Raw genomic sequence first — 18,589 nt, forward strand, 5'->3', positions numbered from 1 at the left:
CCACCTAAGTGGGATTCAGGAAATCACTCAAGAAATCACTCAAGATATCCCTCAAGTAATTAAGGAACAAAAGAAGAAAAGGCACACTAGCCTGGGAACCTCCTCTCTGCCCAGAACATTGGAGGCTATACACCACACCTCCTCAACAGTATTTATAGGAACTCAAACACTGAGATCCTGCTCTGTTCCAGTAACAAGAAGCCGAAAGCACCAGCCTGAAGATGACGAGTGAGACCTCGTCGAAACGTCGCCTAGACACCCCAACTTTTACACGGGAAGACACCCGAGGACACCAAAACCTGCATTCCTGTACCCGTGAAAATCTACGAAAGCATATATATATATGTGTATATAGATATATATATGTACACACACACACATATATGTACGTATGCATAAATATATATGTATATATATGTGTGTGTGTGTATAAATATTGTATGTACAGTGGTGCCCCGCAAGACAAATGCCTCGCAAGACGAAAAACGAAAGAGTTTTCCGTTTTTTGAGTCGTTCTGCAAGACGAATTTCCCTATGGGCTTGCTTCGCAAGACGAAACGTTTTGCGAGTTCTTGCGAGTTTGTTTCCTTTTTCTTAAAGCCGCTAAGCCGTTAATAGCCGCTAAGCCGCTAATAGCCGTGCTTCGCAAGAAAAAACCGCAAGACGAAGAGACTCGTGGAATGGATTAATTTCGTCTTGCGAGGCACCACTGTATATGTATACAGATCCACCCATACAGTGTTTTTTGTTCAGGGGGAGAACGCAGGGGGATGCATACCCCTAAACATTTTGTGAATCTTAAATTTGGCCTCATTGAGGGGCAGTGTTTCAATATGAATAGGAAAATGAGAGTACCCCTAAACATTTTTTTAGAAAAAAAGCACTGCACCCATATATATACAGTGATACCTCGGTTGTCGAACGTAATCTGTTCCGGAAGACTGTTGACTTCCTAAACATTTGACAACCAAGGCGCAAAGGGCAATCAGCAATTTCAATTGAGAAAATTGGAAAACTTGCAGCGGAAGCATTTACTTCTGGGTTTTTGGCGTTCGAAAACCGAAACGTTCAGCTTCCAAGATGCTCGAAAACCAAAGTACCACCGTGTGTGTGTGTGTGTCCCATCATTCCTAGCAGGATCACTGGTGAGGGATAATAGGAATTGTAGTCCAAAAAGGTCTGCGGAGCCAAGTTTGGGAAGCCTTGTCATATAGATAATGAAAAGCCAAAGGCCTGATGAAAAAGGAGTTGTTGTTTTTTTGCCACATGCAATGATGGTGCCAGGCGAGCGCCTCCTTTTATAAGTTGCTTTGTGTGGATGATAAAGCTGGAAAGGCAAGAGAAGTATTTTGAAAAGTGTTCTGTGCAGGAAAAAATTCTCTTTTTTTAATTCTTTCCTTTAAAAAAAAAGCAATCCGTGTGTTTTCCTTCCACCAGTCAAGAAGTCTTGGGAGGACATCGAAGATATCTCGTGCCGGGATTTCATCGAGGAGTACGTCACGGCGTACCCGAACCGGCCGATGGTCTTGCTGAAGAGCGGCCAACTGATCAAAACCGAGTGGGAGGGGACCTGGTGGAAGTCCCGCGTGGAGGAAGTGGACGGGAGCCTGGTCAAAATCCTCTTCCTGGTAGGATCCGCTAAGGTATCGCTCACCCTTCCTTGCCTGCTTTGGATTATCTCTCTGTCGGAATACAAGGAGGGTCCGCTGCCCTTTCCGCGTCTTCCCCAGGACGCGAGATTCGTTGCGCCTTCTCCCCTACAGGACAGGGGGGTGGACAGCAGCAGGAGCCCAGCGATTGCAAGAGACAAGTGCGGAACTGCTGGGCCTTTGGGGGGGGGCGTGTATACAAACTCCCCCTACAGGACAGTAGGATGTAGCGCACCAGAAGTCCAGCGTGACCAAGAGATGGATGCTGGGGCGGGTGTTTGTGTACATACCCCCCCCTACAGGTCAGGAGGGTACATAGCACAGGAAGTCCAGTGTGACCAAAGGTTTAGTGCTGTACCACTGGACTTCTGGTGTGTGGGGGGGTGTTGACGCACTCCCCCTACAGGACAGTAGGATGTAGCGCGCCAGAAGCCCAGTGTGACCAAGAGATGGGTGCTGGGGCAGGTGTGTAAATACCTCCCCCTACAGGTCAGGAGGGTACATAGCACAGGAAGTCCAGTGTGACCAAAAGATTACTGCTGTACCACTGGACTTCTGTGTGTGTGTGTGTGTGTTGACACACTCCCCCTGCAGGACAGGAGGGTGTACGGCACCAGAAGCCCAGCGTGACCAAGAGTGCTAAAGTTGTATGTGTGCATTAGTCCCCTGACCCCCCCTGACGGAACTGAGCCACGGTGCCTTTTTGCTCTCCCCGCACGGCCAGGACGACAAGCGCTGCGAATGGATCTACCGGGGATCCACCCGCCTGGAGCCGATGTTCAGCATGAAGACCTCCACCGCTTCCACCCTGGAGAAAAAGCAAGGAGGGCAAATGAGGACTCGCCCGAACGTCGGTAAAGCCATCCACCTCCTGTCTTTCTGAGCGCCATTCTGAGAATTGCCTGTCACCCCCATTGTCGGGAATGAGGAGGGGGAGATAACACAAGGGGAAGGGTGTCCTTTAAGCTTGTTAAATCTGTGCATCCCTTCCCTGAAGCAATTTGCAACCAAATCAGAAAAAAGAATATAACTATCACGGACTCATATTTTGGGACATCTGTGTGAAATTGACTTGCCCGCCTCTGTCTCCAAGCTCCTCTCCTGTCCTAAACTTTTCCTTCTCTCTCTCCCTCCCTCCAGGGGCTGTCCGGAGCAAAGGGCCGGTCGTCCAGTACACACACGACTTAACGGGGACCAGCTCACAGTTCAAGCCCGTGGAACCTCCTCCGCCAATGCCTGTCGTGATGTCCCAGCCGGTTTCGCCCCAGTTCATTGACGTGGAGTAAGTCGCTGAGGATTGCTCCCCCGATGGGGAGCCTGGGAGGGTTATTGCTGGCTCTGTTCGCTGGTGGGAAAAGTGGCATCGCTCCAAGGTCTGCAGGCCGGCAGTCTTGGGTTTGGTGTGTTCAGCTAAAAGCATAGCTGTCAACCGTCCCTTATTTGGCGGGAAACTCCCTTATCCCAGCGCCGTGTCCCACTGCTGTCCCTTGTTGATGATGTCCCTTAAATTTCCTGGGTTTCAAAGGAAGCAGCTCCTCTCCCTCCCTCCCTGCCGGCCAGGGAGGAGGGAGGCTCCAACTGTGTTGCTTGGCGGCGTTGCTCACCCAATAAGGAGTCTAAGAACGACTGGGGGGTGGAGCTTGCATGCCTTGTGCCGATCAAATCGGCCGCGTTGCCTGGGGACTCGCCTTTGCTCAGCGCTTCCCAGCGGAGAGGGGACGGTGGTTTTCCTTGCTGCATCCCCTTTGCCGGGTTGCTGCGCTGTGGGAACCACCGCTTGAGGCTTCGTTTGGCTGCTGGCTGGGCTTTCTGCCTTTGGCTCCGAGGGGCTCAGAAGTCGAACATACCTGTGCTCGGAATTGGATGGATATGTCATCGACGGCCCACTCACACTTGCCAGGGTGATCATCCCTTATTTTGGCTGCTGATCCCTTATTTTCGAGGCTGCTGGCCCCTTATTTTGAAATCTGTAAGTTGACAGCTATGGGCTAAAAGGCTAAAGTCACAAATGATGAGGGCAGTCTTTCCACTTGAGACCCTGCGGAGCCACCACTCCTTTGAACGGATGACGCTGGTCTTCCCCCCCAACCCTGGACTCCAAACCCCATCATCCACAACAACTGCTCGCACTTGCTGGGAATGATGGGCATTGGACTCCTGGGACAGAAACAATTGCCTGGCGTACTCCAGCCATTTCTCCCTCCTTCCTTAACCTTGGGAGTTGTGTACTGAATCTCTCGCCCTCCTCCTTTCGGCGCAGAAGCCTTGAGAGCCAGCTCGCTCAGGCCAAGAAGCAGCAGGTGGCGAAGAAGAGCACCTCGTTCTTGCGTCCCGGCTCGGTGGGATCGGGGCCGCCCTCCCCGACCTCCCCCATCCTGAGCGAAACGCCTCCCGTGGGCAAGACAGGCGTGACCCAGCAGTTCCGGTGAGTGTCAAGAGTTCTGAAAGCACACACAGCAGGGAACATAAATAGCCATATCGCCATCTCTGGCTGGTCCTGCCCACTCCATGGCAACTCTGCCAGCCTCTGTGCATTGGGCGGGCAGGGCAGGGGGTACAGGAGGGTCTAAAGCTGGAAGCCTACTCTTTATTAATCCCCACGATGGGGTGAGCTCCCGCTGCTCTGTCCCAGCTCCTGCCAACCTAGCAGTTTGAAAGCACACTGGCGCAAGTAGATAAATAGGTACCGCTTCGGTGGGAAGGTAGATGGCGTTTCCGTGCGCTCTGGTTTCTGTCACGGTGTTCCGTTGCGCCAGAGGCGGTTTAGTCCTGCTGGCCACATGACCTGGAAAGCTATCTGTGGACAAACATCGGCTCCCTTGGCCTGAAAGCGAGATGAGCGCCGTAACCCCATAGTCACCTTTGACTGGACTTAACCGTCCAGGGGTCCTTTACCTTTACCCTTTTTGTACAAACAAACCCAGCGAAATCCACTTAGCAGAGGCAAAAGTGGGATGGGCATACATACCGTTAGCATCCTTTCATTTTCTCAAATCCACCCCCCTCTTGTCTCCAGCCTCAGAGGTAGACAGAGACTTACAGAACAATCCTGAGTATAGGAAACCAGTTTAAGTTAAGTTGGTGTAAGTTACTCCTGTTCCATACTCCGTTCAGGAGCCAGACTGAGCCTGGCAAAGAGAAAAGCCATCAAAGTGGACTTTGACTTAGCATCATCATCAGCCAGTGTGGTGTAGTGGTTAAGAGCGGTAGACTCGTAATCTGGTGAACCGGGTTCGCATCCCCGCTCGTCTACACGCTGGGTGACCTTGGGCCAGTCACACTTCTCTGAAGTCTCTCAGCCTCACTCACCTCACAGAGTGTTTGTTGTGGGGGAGAAAGGGAAAGGAGATTGTGAGCCGCTTTGAGACTCCTTAAAGGTAAAGGTAAAGGGACCCCTGACCATTAGGTCCAGTCATGGCCTACTGGGGTTGCAACGCTCATCTCGCTTTATTGGCCAAGGAAGCTGGCGTACAGCTTCCGGGTCATGTGGCCAGCAGGACTAAGCCACTTCTGGCGAACCAGAGCAGTGCACGGAAACGCCGTTCACCTTCCCGCCGGAGCGGTACCTATTTATCTACTTGCACTTTGACGTGCTTTCGAACTGCTAGGTTGGCAGGAGCAGGGACCGAGCAACGGGAGCTCACCCTGTCACGGGGATCCAAACCACCGACCTTCTGATCGGCAAGCCCTAGGCTGTGTGGTTTAATCCACAGCGCCACCCGCGTCCCTCTGAGACTCCTTAGGGTAGTGATAAAGCTGGATATCAAATCCAAATCCAAACAGCAGAACAGAAGTGCAGCAAAATGAGTAACTCTGCTTTGTGCAGGCCAACGGCGGCTGAAAAGGGGGTATCAGTGGTATCCTGTGAGTTAGGGTGGGTGGGCGGATCCTGCCCCAGCTGCACCCATTGTGCTCACTGCCAGCCCCCCCTCTCCCCCCAACCCCATCCCAATTCTCTCCCCGGAAGGTTCTCGGGCGCCCAGCCCTCCACCAGCCCCACCCCGCAGTTCTACGGCATGATGGACCGGGTGCCCAACGACCCCACCTACCGGGCTCCCGTGGAGAAACTCTTTTACCTGCCCCACGTCTGCAACTACACCTGCCTCTCCCGGACGCGCCCCTTCCAGACCGACCAGCACCGCAGCCGGAACCCCCTCCTCGTCCCGCTGCTGTACGACTTCCGCCGCATGACGGCCCGCCGGCGGATCAACCGCAAGACGGGCTTCCACGTCATCTACAAGACGCCGTGTGGCCTGTGCCTGCGCAGCATGGCGGAGGTGGAGCGCTACCTCTTCGAGACGAACTGCGACTTCCTCTTCCTGGAGATGTTCTGCCTGGACCCCTACGTCCTGGTGGACCGCAAGTTCCAGCCCTACAAGCCCTTCTACTACATCCCCGACATCACCATGGGCAAGGAAGACGTCCCCCTCTCCTGCGTCAACGAGATCGACAACACCGCCCCGCCCCAGGTGGCCTACAGCAAGGAGCGCATCCCCGGCAAGGGGGTCTACATCAACACCGGCGCCGATTTCCTGGTGGGCTGCGACTGCGAGGACGGCTGCCGGGATAAGTGAGCGGCTTCCTCTTCTCCCCCAAACCCGCTGGTGGGTGGGAAGGACCCTGTTTCGGCTGGAGGGCCCTGAAGCTATTTGCAGCAATGACTTGTTTTGCGTGGGGGTTGTGTTCCTGACCCCCACGTGTGTAAACCTGTTTCTCCCCCTCTTCCGGCCACTTCCGGGGACGGCGCTATATATGCATGCCAGTTGGATGCACCTAGTTGTTGCCTGTACAGTGGTGCCTCGCAAGACGAAATTAATTCGTTCCGCGAGTTTTTTCGTTGTGCGAGTTTTTTCGTCTTGCGAAGCACCACTGCATTTAAACACTGACAACGGCGGGGAGAACCAGGACAGCTGCCGCAGCCGGTACCTCAGACTCACCCGTGTGTTGTGGCCACCGTGCGACACAGCTGCTGGAGGGCGGCGGGGCTCAGGAGCGCGACTCCAGGGAGAGAGAGGCGCTGGCGGCAACGGCTCTCTGAGGGGAGCGCGCGAGGGGGGTGGGCAGCGGCGCGAGGCGTCAACCGGAAGGTGGGAGGGAGCCGGAGGAGCGGGGAAGCGAGCATGCGTGCGTGCAGTGACCGTCGCCATGACACGAGAGGCAGGGCCGTTTCGTCTAGTGAAGCAAGCCCTTAGGGAAATCCGTCTTGCGAAGCACCTCAGAAAATGAAAAACCCTTTCGTCTAGCGAGTTTTTTGTCTTCCGAGGCATTTGTCTTGCGGGGCACCACTGTACAGTGGTACCTTGGTTTCTGAACAGAATGCATCCGGGGAGTCCATTCGACTCCCGGAACCATTCGAAAACCAAAGCACGGCTTCTGCAGGGAACATCCTGCTGCCAGTCGGAAGCTGCGCCAGGCATTCGGCTTCCAAAAATCATTTGGAAACCGGAACACTCAGTTCCGGGTTTCGATCGCCCAGGAGCCAATTTTGTTTAGGAGCCAAGGCATCCGGCTTCAAGGTACAGCTGTATTTGTTTATTTATATGCTGCTCAATGGTGTGTGTGTGTTTAAGACCAACAACCCCTAAGCAGTTTAGAAAGAGAATAGAATAATGAAATTGTTGGTTAAAAACAAGTCTTCAAAAGATAAAAATCAGCAATAAACCAAGAACAAATCAAAACGTACGTCAGTCTGTCATAGCTCAGTCAGGTCAATCTCAGCGTTGTGTGTTTGAGCCCCACCCAGATTCCAGCATTGCAGGGGGCTGGACTAGATGACCCCTAGGGTTCCTTCCAACTCTACAGTTCTAGGAACGGAGGCAAGTGAATGGCTGCTGTAGGTGCTGCCAGCTGCTGAGATTCAGATGAGGAGAGTCCTGTTCTGCATGGCTGAATGGGCCTCTGTCTAAACAGAAAATGTTTTTAGCTGTCGTGGCAAAGGTTACATCACAGCCGCCTGCCTGATATCAATAGTCGGGGAGTTCCACAGGGCAGGTGCTGCTGAAAGATCGGTTTCTAACAAACGCGGAGCGGGGGTTATGTAGCACCTGTGGCAGTGGCGGTATAATTATGATTGGGCTCGTTTGTTGCTTGCAGCTCGGAAGGTCTCTCAAGTGACTCACGGCACCTTTTAAATCCATAAATGCGACTACACTTTATTTATTTATTTAAATAAATAAATAAATAAATAAAGCCAGTGTGGTGTAGTGGTTTAGAGTGGTAGTCTCGTAATCTGGGGAACCGGGTTTGCGTCTCCGCTCCTCCACATGCAGCTGCTGGGTGACCTTGGGCCAGTCACACTTCTCTGAAGTCTCTCAGCCCCACTCACCTCACAGAGTGATTGTTGTGGGGGAGGAAGGGAAAGGAGAATGTTAGCCGCTTTGAGACTCCTTAAAAGGAGTGAAAGGCGGGATATCAAATCCAAACTCTTCTTCTTCTTCTTCTTCTTCTTCTTCTTCTTCTTCTTCTTCTTATTTCAGTTAACTTGGAGAATTTCTGCCCTGCTCTTCAGCTGCAAAGGCTCCCGGGGAGACTTATGTGCCATCTGTTAAAAAGATGGAAATCTCTGCCCGCAGGCTTAAGGTCTAAATTAAAGACCCGACATGCAACAGAAAAGGGATGGAAGGATTGGGGGGGGGGGGACAGAATTGAACTTGGGCACCAGTTCTTAAAAGAGCTGTTCTGGCCGTGTTCTCCAGCTGAACGGGAGGCGGGATTGCAAATCGCTCTGGGGCTGCTGCGCAGAGACCCCTGGGGCGCTCCCTGGCCTTACAGCCGGGGGTTTGGTTTCCTGACTTGAGCCCCACACTTCCCCCCCCCCCTCCTTGTTGACAGGTCCAAATGCGCTTGCCACCAGCTTACGATCCAAGCGACCGCCTGCACCCCGGGGGGCCAGACCAACCCAAACGCCGGGTTCCAGTACAAGAGACTGGAAGAATGCCTCCCCACAGGGTAAGCTTTTGTTGTTGTTGTTGTTGTTGTTGTTGTTGCTTAGTTGTGTCCGCCTCGTCGTGACCCCCTGGACCAGAGCACGCCAGGCACTCCTGTCTTCCACTGCCTCCTGCAATTTGGTCAAACTCATGCTGGTAGCTTTGAGAACACTGTCCCACCATCTCGTCCTCTGTCATCCCCTTCTCCTTGTGCCCTCCATCTTTCCCAACATCAGGGTCTTTTCCAGGGAGTCTTCTCTTCTCCTGAGGTGGCCAAAGTCTTGGAGCCTCAGCTTCAGGATCTGTCCTTCCAGTGAGCACTCAGGGCTGATTTCCTTCAGAATGGAGAGGTTGGATCTTCTTGCAGTCCATGGGACTCTCAAGAGTCTCCTCCAGCACCAGAATTCAAAAGCATCCATTCTTCGGCGATCAGCCTTCTTTATGGTCCAGCTCTCGCTTCCATACATCACTACGGGGAAAACCAGAGCTTTAACTATACGGACCTTTGTTGGCAAGGTGATGCCCCACTCTGTAGCCCAACCAGAGGAGGGCAGCCAAGATTGCAAGTGGTTTTGGGAAGCCCTAGTTGCATGAGAAACAGCCGAAGGAGTCTGTTTTAACCTGGAGAGGAGTAGCGTAAGAGGAGAGGATGGGCAGCCATCCCCAGAGGTCTGAAAGGCTGCTGAGAAGATGGAGGGGACTTGCCTTTTGTTGTTCCAGAAGGAGGAACTAGGAACCACAAGGGGAGGGAATTCCTGGGGAGCAAATTTTGTCCGGACCTTATACGCTGTTCGTGTGCTCCCATGATGGTTTCTGATTCCCCCCCTTGCCTGATGAGTGCAGGACATGGTTCTAGCATCCCTGACCACTGGTAGCTCGATGTCTGCTTAAATACCTCCGGCAAAAGAGGACTAGATCAGGAGTACTGACCTACCTGGACCGAGTGGCCTTGCTTGAGTACGAGGCGGCTTCCTGACTCTGGGAACATTGCCATCACTTGTTACTAAGAAAGGTGAAGCAGGCACACTCTCTGGGCCTGACGAGGAAGTCCGTTCAGTGCTGGACTCCAAACCAGCTGTCACTTAGAAGCATGAGGACTAGAATCTTCCTTTCTTTTTAGAGGACGGGCTGTAGCTCAGTTGCAGAGAACCAGCCTTCAGAAGGTCCCAGACCCCATCCCTAGGGTTTATAGGTAGGGCCAGGAATGTCCCCTGCCTGAATCCCTGCAGAGCTGGGTCGACAACACTGACACTAGAGCAGGGGTAGGCAAACTAAGGCCCGGGGCCGGATCCGACCCAATCACCTAAATCCGGAACAACAGACGGTCAGGGAATCAGTGTGTTTTTACATGAGTAGAATGTGTTCTTTTATGTAAAATGCATCTCGGGGTTATTTCTGGGGCATAGGAATTTGTTCATTTTTTTCTTCAAAATATAGTCCGGCCCCCCGCAAGGTCTGAGGGACAGTGGACCGGCCCCCTGCTGGTAAAGTTTGCTGACCCTTGCACTAGAGGGGCCTCAGTGGCTTGGCTCGAGATCAAGGCAGTTTCCTGACTCTGGGAACGTTGCCGTCTCTTGTTGTAAGATGGGTGAGGCAGGCGCCCTCTCTGGGCCCAGCGAGCAGCCCTTTCCATTGCTTGACTCTCCCTGCATCTTCTCCCCTCCTCTTCCCGGGCCTCTGCCAGCGTCTACGAGTGCAACAAGCGCTGCAAGTGCAACCGGAACATGTGCACGAACCGCCTGGTGCAACACGGCCTGCAAGTCCGGCTGCAGCTCTTCAAGACGCAGAACAAGGGCTGGGGCATCCGCTGCCTGGACGACATCGCCAGGGGCTCCTTCGTCTGCATCTACGCAGGTACAGGGCGCAGGGCCTGGGGCTTCTGCCTCTCCATCAATGGGGCAGCCGCCCCAAAGAGCAGCGTTCACATGCCAAAGGAACTGGGATTAAGCAAGGTCACTGCGCGTGGACATAGCGCCAAGCCATGGTTGAAACAAGCCGTGGCTCACAAGCTAACAGCACCCTATGGCTTCACATTGTGGTTCCCTGGCAGAAAACAAACCATGGTTCAAATGAGTCACAATTAGGCTAAACAAACCATGGTTCAAGTGAGCCACACTTGGGCTAAACAAACCATGGCTCAAATGAGTCACACTTGGGCTAAACAAACCATGGTTCAAATGAGTCACAATTAGGCTAAACAAACCATGGTTCAAGTGAGCCACACTTGGGCTAAACAAACCATGGCTCAAATGAGTCACACTTGGGCTAAACAAACCATGGTTCAAATGAGTCACAATTAGGCTAAACAAACCATGGTTCAAGTGAGCCACACTTTGGCTAAACAAACCATGGCTCAAATGAGTCGCAGTTAGGCTAAACAAACCATGGTTCAAGTGAGCCACACCGGCTAAACGAACCATGGTTCAAATGAGCCACAATTAGGCTAAACAAACCATGGTTCAAATAAACCTCACCTGGGCTAAGCAAACCATGGTTTAGTGTTAATGTGCAAACCACATCGTTGGTGGCCATTGCTGCCTCCTGTGGGAGGGAGTTCCATAGTTTAACTTTGCACTGCATGAAAAGAAGTCCTTTCTTTTATTTGTCCCCAATCTTCCAACACTCAGCTTCATTGGACGTCCAGAAGTTTTAGTGTTCCTCATCCTTCATGTTTTACTGATTTTCAGATATAGCAGGCCTGAAGAAACAATAAATGTAATGCCAACCCCCTCCCTGGAATACAGAGGTAGTGTTAAAGAATAGTACACTGGAATGCAGACGCAGGTTGATACCGTACACAAGAAGAAATCAAACACATGTCTCATTCCAGTGTCCCATGAGAAGCCGGCATGTGAAATAGATTCAGCATATTCAATAAAATTAAACCACCTTGTATAGGAAACTCTGTATCTTCTTCCAGGACGGAGATTCTGTTAGTTTATCCATAAGAATGATGCCTCATGTCTGTGACAACAATCCTTCCAAAAGGTCCATATTAAGAGTTCTCCAGTGTCTGGCTATAACAGGTTCAGCAGCCGCTAACAGCTGAACAATAAGATATTTATTAGACAGATCTGGAGGTCTTGGAAAGTAAACCCATTTTCGGATCAGGCGAGACAAGGCGGTTTGGTGATCTGGTGTCATAAGCGAGGCAGGAAAAAGCTTTCCCCATTCTGTGCATACTTTTATAAACTTCCTATTTCCAGCTTTATAAAATTTGTATCTTGAACTCGCAAGCTCACAATTAGCTAGCCCCGCTGTACATTGGGGAGGGCTGTGTGGAGAGAGTCTCTTCCCCTAAATTCCTAGGAGTTTATCTGAGTGAAGACCTTACTTGGACAATAAATACAACCCAGGTGGTTAAGAAAGCCCAACAGAGACTCCATCTCCTCAGGGTATTGCGGAAGAACGATGTTAATCAACATCTGATGACCTCCTTCTACCGGTCCACAATAGAAAGTGTCCTTTCCTACTGCATCACGGTGTGGGACGCTGGTTTGACATCAGCTGATAGGAAGTGCCTACAGAGGTGGGCTGTCCCGTGAATCCGCTGGATGAAATAGCAGAAGAACGTTGCCTCAGGAGAGTGAGGAAAATTCTCAGGGATGATTCACACCCTGGCAGGCACTTTCTTGATCTCCTGCCCTCGGGCAGAAGATATAGAAGCATGATTAGTCGCACCAACAGAGTAAAGAACAGCTTCTATCCGTGGGCTATTAGGCTGCTGAATGAAAAGATAACAACAGGGCAAGTGACTTTTGGGTTTGGTGGGTGTGCGTCAGTAAACGAGGGGCATTAAGACTAAGAGAGCTGGGGGGGGTGCGTGTGTTATCTCACTGTATACAAGTTGTTTTATTGTTTAGTCGCGTCCGACTCTTCGTGACCCCCTGGACCAGAGCACGCCAGGCCCTCCTGTCTTCCACTGCCTCCCACAGTTTGGTCAAACTCATGCTGGTAGCTTCGAGAACACTGTCCCACCATCTCGTCCTCTGTCGTCCCCTTCTCCTTGCGCCCTCCATCTTTCCCAACATCAGAGTCTTTTCCAGTGAGTCTTCTCTTCTCATGAGGTGGCCAAAGTCTTGGAGCCTCAGCTTCAGGATCTGTCCTTCCAGTGAGCACTCAGGGCTGATTTCCTTCAGAATGGAGAGGTTGGATCTTCTTGCAGTCCATGGGACTCTCAGGAGTCTCCTCCAGCACCAGAATTCAAAAGCATCCATTCTTTGGTGATCAGCCTTCTTGATGGTCCAGCTCTCACTTCCATCCATCACTACTGGGAAAACCAGAGCTTTTAACTATACGGACCTTATACAAGTTGTACAAGTGACAATAAAGTATTTCAATTTCAATAGTATTTCAATTCCAATTAACGGGAGTGTCATGAGTTTGTAAAGGTTTATGTTTCCAAGCCGAGAGATAAGGGTCTCTCTCTCTTTCTCCCCCCGCCCCCCCCCCGGCTGTTTCTCTGCTTGCTGCCCCGCAGGTAAAATCCTGACAGACGACTTTGCCGACAAGGAGGGCCTTGAGATGGGCGACGAATACTTTGCCAACCTGGACCACATTGAGAGCGTGGAGAACTCGAAGGAGGGCTACGAAAGCGAGGCCAAGTGCTCTTCGGACAGCAGCGGCGTCAACCTGAAGGATGACGAGGACGAGAACTCGGGCTCGGAGGATCAGGAAGAGTCCAACGAGGAGAGCTCGGACGACAACTTCTGCAAGGACGAGGACTTCAGCACCAGCTCGGTCTGGCGCAGCTACGCCACCCGGCGCCAGACGCGGGGCCAGCGGGAGAACGGCCTCTCCGAGACGGCCTCCAAGGACTCGGGCCTGGCCCGGCAGGCCAGCCACGAAGAGGCCGCCCCCCACTGCAAGCCTCCCCTCTCGGAGGAGACCTCCAAAAACAAGGTGGCCTCCTGGCTCAGCTCCAACACCATGGCCGACGGCTTCCAGGACAACGACAGCCGCTCCTCGTTTCGCGCGCATGAGGCGGGCGAGGCGAAGCACGCAAAGGCCGAGCCCCCGGACGGCGAGAAGGCGGCGCCGGGAGGCCGGGACGATTTTGGGATGGAGGTGAAGAAGAAAGAGGTACGGTTCCCCTCCTCTGCGGTGTCCTGTGGATAGGTTTTTGGTGGCCCTCTCTGTCACGTTTGAAAACACGTGGGCTACACCCGTGATTTCTGCATCGCAGGGGGCTGGGCTCAGGGGTCAGCAAACTTTTCCAGCAGGGGGCCAGTCCACTGTTCCTCAGACCTTGGTGGGGGCGGTGGACTATATTTTGCAATGCAGGCCAACTCTTATTAAATATTTCTGCCTAAATGTTTGCTAGGGACACAGGTGGCGCTGTGGTTAAACCACTGAGCCTAGGACTTGCTGATCAGAAGGTCAGCGGTTCGAATCCCCGTGACGGGGTGAGCTCCCATTGCTCGGTCCCTGCTCCTGCCAACTTAGGAGTTCGAAAGCACGTCAAAGTACAAGTAGATAAATAGATACCGCTCCAGTGGGAAGGTAAACGGCGTTTCTGTGTGCTGCTCTGGTTCGCCAGAAGCGGTTTAGTCATGCTGGCCACATGACCCAGAAGCTGTACGCCGGCCAGTAAAGCGAGATGAGCGCTGCAACCCCAGAGTCGGCCACGACTGGACCTAATGGTCAGGGGTCCCTTTACCCTTAAATGTTTGCTACAGTTTGCTCTTTCTCGCCCTTCTTTCCCACAGGAACCCGAAGACCACAGCAAACCTCTGTTGTAAGTTCCCGTTTTTTTCCCTTCTCCTCTTCTCTTCCTTTGGGTAACTTGGGCCAGCAGCTCTGGCTGCTCCTGGATTTCTGTCTCCTTTGGGAAAAGAGTCAGGAGTGTTTCTGAACATTCTACCAGCTGAAGAACTCCCCGCAAGCAGAAAGCTAGCATGTCAAGGACACGGGCAAAAGGATATAGCTCAGAGGTTCCCCAAACCCTTGTTCACCACAGACCAAGGGAATATCACTGAGGGACTTTTCTGCCCGTTGTAGCAAGTGCTAGATGTTGTGTTTAATTGTATTTCTACTGCTGCTTTTGTTTTCTGTACTGCATTCCCGTTTTCATTCTGCAGAATTGTAATTGCAATACTATAAAATACAGTCTCAAGGATTCAGGCAAGCAGTGCAAACACAGTTAAAAATCAGTATGAGCGCTTAATGCAGCATGACACTGACCAGCTGAGCTAAGCTTTTGGGGCCACCACTGGGTGGTCCATGGACTACAGTTTGGGAACCTCTTTTCCCTGACATGCTAGCCTTCTAGGCGCGGGGAGGGTTGTTTCTCATTCTCATCTGACGAACATTCAGACATGATCCAGTCACTTCATCCAGGTTCACCTCATTTAATCCCTACAACAGCCCTGTGAGGTAGGTTAAGCTGAGAAGGTCGCACTCTGGACGCATCGTGGCTGAGGGGGGATTCGAACCCTGGTCCCTCCCTGGTCCTAGTCCAGCACTCTTAACCACGACACCACACTGGGGCTTTTCTTTATCATTTATTGCTTCAGCTCCACCCTCCTCCTGACTCAGAGCCCAGGGTGGCTGAAAGTCCTCTGAACTGTACAAACACGACACGGCTGTCATAAAACAAACTATTAAACGTACAGAATGTTAATTCCGATTTTAAAACAGCAACGGCCTAGAGTTTTCTCCTCTCCACAACCATATGCGGTTTAAACGACCGAATGCCCAAACAAAAGGAAAATGTTTTAAGGTGATGCCTTAATTTCTTACACTTGAGAAAAATGAAATAATTAACGGAGTCATTTGTTTTTATTATAAATTACAAAAAACCCCGAAACAATGAATGCTGCGAAGGGGGGGAAACTAGTATAATGCATTATAGTACACTGAATATTGTGTTAAACAGGAGATTCTGTATCTTATACATAACCTATGTTGTGCGTTCAAGAAATGCTATGTGAATCCTGAAATGTGGTTGAAGGAAAGGAGGGAGGACTGATTTCTCTTTACACTGAATATTACTTTTGCATTACAGTAAATAAAATGGGGGGGGCGGAAATCAGTGCTGGAACCACAATCAGCTGTCTATTTACGTGGTGGTTGGGGCTTGCTGGCATCTTGCGGCGAAGCATTGTGTGAGCAGCTAACTCCTTCCTCTGTCCTCCCCCAGGGGGCCCAGTGCAGGCAGGTTGTATGGTTACAATCCAAACCCGCCGGTCCCCGAAGGAGTCCGGAGGCCGATCAGCAAGACAGCCTTGCTTCAGAGCCGGAGGCACACAGAGTCCCAACAGGTACCTGTAGATGCAGTTATCTTAAGAGCTTTTAAGAATTTTTAAGAATGTGTTAGAATTATAGAATTGGAATTGTCGAGTTGGAAGGGATCCCAAGGCCCATGTAGTCCAGACCCCTGCAATTGGGGGGGGCATATGAAGAACGTAAGAAAGCTTTGTGTTCCAGCTTGTCGATACCCGCTTTAAACTGAGCTGCCCAGAACGCAATTCCTTGCTGGCCAAGGAGAGGGGCGGCTGCAAACGTTAACTTCTCTCTCTCTCTCTCTCTCCCGCCACCAGGATGTTCTGATGCTCTCCAGCAGCACGGACAGCGATGGTGACAACGGGCGCGGCACCTCGAGGCAAGCGCAGGGCAATGACAGCGACGACATCCAGACCATCTCCTCCGGGTCGGAAGAGGAGCCGGGGCCAGACGGAAAGAAGCGCTCTTCTGGGCTGGGTGAGCGTAGCCGCGTTTTGGGAGAGGGGAGGCGATCGTGGCAGCATAAGAACAGAGAAGGGAGCCTTCCAGGATGAGGCCAGTGCGGAGCCCACCGGGTCCAGCATTCCGTTCTCACAGTGGCCCAGTGGGAAGCCGCAAGGCACGAGAGCCGTTCCTCCCCTCCTCTGGCTTCCAGCAACTGAGATTCAGAAGTGTCGCTGCTTACAGCCGTTGAGGCAGTCAGCTCACTGTATTTGCCGCTCTATAAGACGCACCCAACCATAAGACGCACCTACCGTATTTTTCGCTCTACAAGACACACTTTCCCCCCTCCAGAAATTAAGGGGAAATGGTTGTGCGTCCTATGGAGTGAATGCAGGCTCCATGGCTTCAGCGAAAGCAATGCGGAGCCTCCGAAGCGCAGCGGGAGCGCTCCCTCCGCGCTCCTGAGGCTTCGTGTTGCTTTCACTGGAGAGTGAGAGGGGTTGGTGTGCACCGATCCCTCTTGCTCTCCTGGCTTCGCTTCGCTGGAGAGGTGCTGCACAGCTTTCCCTCTCTGCGCAGCGCCCCTTCAGCGAAGCAGGAGGAGAAATGGAAGGGGCTCCGTTTCTCCTGCCGCTTCGCTGAAGGGGCACTGTGCAGAGAGGGAGAGAATTTTTTTTTCATGTTCTCCCCCTCTAAAACTAGGTGCGTCCTCTGGTTGGGTGCGTCGTATAGAGCGAAAAATACGGTAGTTTCTAGAGGAGGAAAACGAGAAAAGCCAGCAAGAGCCGCAGACACGCTCACTCGGCACAGCTCTTTAAAGATAGAGCGGCTCTTGCTGGCTTTTCCGGGAGGTAGAGGAAGGGACAGAGGGGCTGCCCTCCGTCCCTTCTCCCACCTCCCGGAAAAAGCCAGAGCAAGTTGCGCAGCCATCACTGAAGCCAGCAGAGCCAGAGCGATAGCTGCGCAGCCTGCGTTCGCTCCATAAGGCGCTCACATGTTTCCCCTTACTTTTCGGGAGGAAAAAAGTGTGTCTTGTGGAGCGAAAAATACGGCTTTTTAAAATTTAGTTGTCGCTTTGTTAACAGTGTTTTATATGCCGTAATGGTTTTGCTGATGATTTGTTAATTACCGTATCGGGCCGAATATAAGCCGCACCCGTATATAAGCCGCACCTTTAAAACTGGAAGGGGGGGAGGAAAAGAAGAAAAAATACCAGAATATAAGCTGCTCCATTCCTCGCTGCTCCTGGCTGCATTCTGGGTGGGAGGGGGAGCTGTGCTGCGTTCCCCTTCCTCGCTCTCTTCCTTCCCGGCCTTGGGGGAGAGGATGGGGGGCTACGCATGGGGTGGTTGCAGCTTTGCCAGGCTCCTGGCGCTGTTTGCCCCACGCTCCTGGCCACATACCGTAAGGCCGCGAATATAAGCCACACTTTAACTTTTCACGGTCAGAATTTGGGGGGAAAGTGAGGCTTATATTCAGGCTAATAATAATAATGGTAATAATAAATTTTATTTATACCCCGCCCTCCCCAGCCAAGACCGGGCTCAGGGCAGCTAACACCAAATATAAAAACAATTGATTGAAATACACCTTAAAAGCCCCCACCTTATACAGTCCCCACCTTGCACTCAGCGCTCACCTGTAGCTCCCAGAAGCTGCCAGCATGGGACAGCAGCCACACCCCAGGAAACGGCTTCCACTGGGCTGCCAAGCTGGGTGAGGGGAGCCGATAGGTCTCACACCCTCCGTGGGGGGCAGGTGGGTCTCCGCCACCTGGGAAGGGAGCCCATCCAGGAGAAGAAAAACTCTGATCCGAAATCTCCGCATTAACCGCTCCACCACCATTGGCTTCCTCCGCCACATCTGAGAAGGGAATGAATATTGCTAAGGGGGTGCCAGCACAAATAAGGCCCTGCCGTTTACCTGCTATAGGAGGGAGAAAAGTTTCTAAAGGACGGGGGCATTGTGGGTGTAGGAAAAGCCAGCCTGCCCAGGCTGTTCCAATATGCCTGAGCATCTGAAATCGGCTTCTTCGATCTCCCTTTAACGGTGTCGACTCCCTTGGGTGTTTCCCAGGACCAGTGAAAAGGCAAGTGGCCGTCAAGTCCACCCGCGGCTTCGCCCTGAAGTCAACCCACGGGATTGCCATCAAGTCGACCAACCTGGCGTCCGGGGAGAACATGCCCGTCCGGAGGAACACGCGGCAGTTCTATGATGGAGAGGAGTCCTGTTACATCATCGACGCCAAACTCGAAGGCAACTTGGGCCGCTACCTCAATGTGAGATTCTCCCTGCTTTACCGAACAGCCAGATTACCGTATTTTTTGCTCCATAGGGCGCACCGGA

General features: G+C 52.3%; 1 protein-coding gene across 7 annotated transcripts in view; it reads left to right on the top strand.

Annotated features, from left to right (window-relative positions):
- SETDB1 (SET domain bifurcated histone lysine methyltransferase 1) overlaps positions 1-18,589 on the top strand; it is a 40,341-nt gene that overhangs the window by 18,576 nt on the left and 3,176 nt on the right. For 4 of the 7 annotated variants that reach the window (XM_083416445.1, XM_083416446.1, XM_083416442.1 and 1 more), the window contains exons 9-20: positions 1,438-1,628; positions 2,374-2,503; positions 2,790-2,931; positions 3,910-4,074; positions 5,617-6,219; positions 8,481-8,597; positions 10,260-10,429; positions 13,056-13,657; positions 14,284-14,312; positions 15,717-15,837; positions 16,117-16,276; positions 18,320-18,522. In XM_083416445.1, the coding sequence (XP_083272571.1) occupies positions 1,438-1,628; positions 2,374-2,503; positions 2,790-2,931; positions 3,910-4,074; positions 5,617-6,219; positions 8,481-8,597; positions 10,260-10,429; positions 13,056-13,657; positions 14,284-14,312; positions 15,717-15,837; positions 16,117-16,276; positions 18,320-18,522 (2,633 nt within the window). Of the gene's footprint in view, positions 1-1,437; positions 1,644-2,373; positions 2,504-2,789; positions 2,932-3,909; positions 4,075-5,616; positions 6,220-8,480; positions 8,598-10,259; positions 10,430-13,055; positions 13,658-14,283; positions 14,313-15,716; positions 15,838-16,116; positions 16,277-18,319; positions 18,523-18,589 lie in introns of all 7 variants that reach the window. The other 3 variants (XM_083416444.1, XM_083416440.1, XM_083416441.1) reach the window with 1 other exon arrangement.

This window comes from Podarcis tiliguerta, assembly GCF_965153285.1.
Source record: "Podarcis tiliguerta genome assembly, chromosome: 16".
In the NCBI taxonomy this organism is placed as follows: domain Eukaryota; kingdom Metazoa; phylum Chordata; class Lepidosauria; order Squamata; family Lacertidae; genus Podarcis; species Podarcis tiliguerta.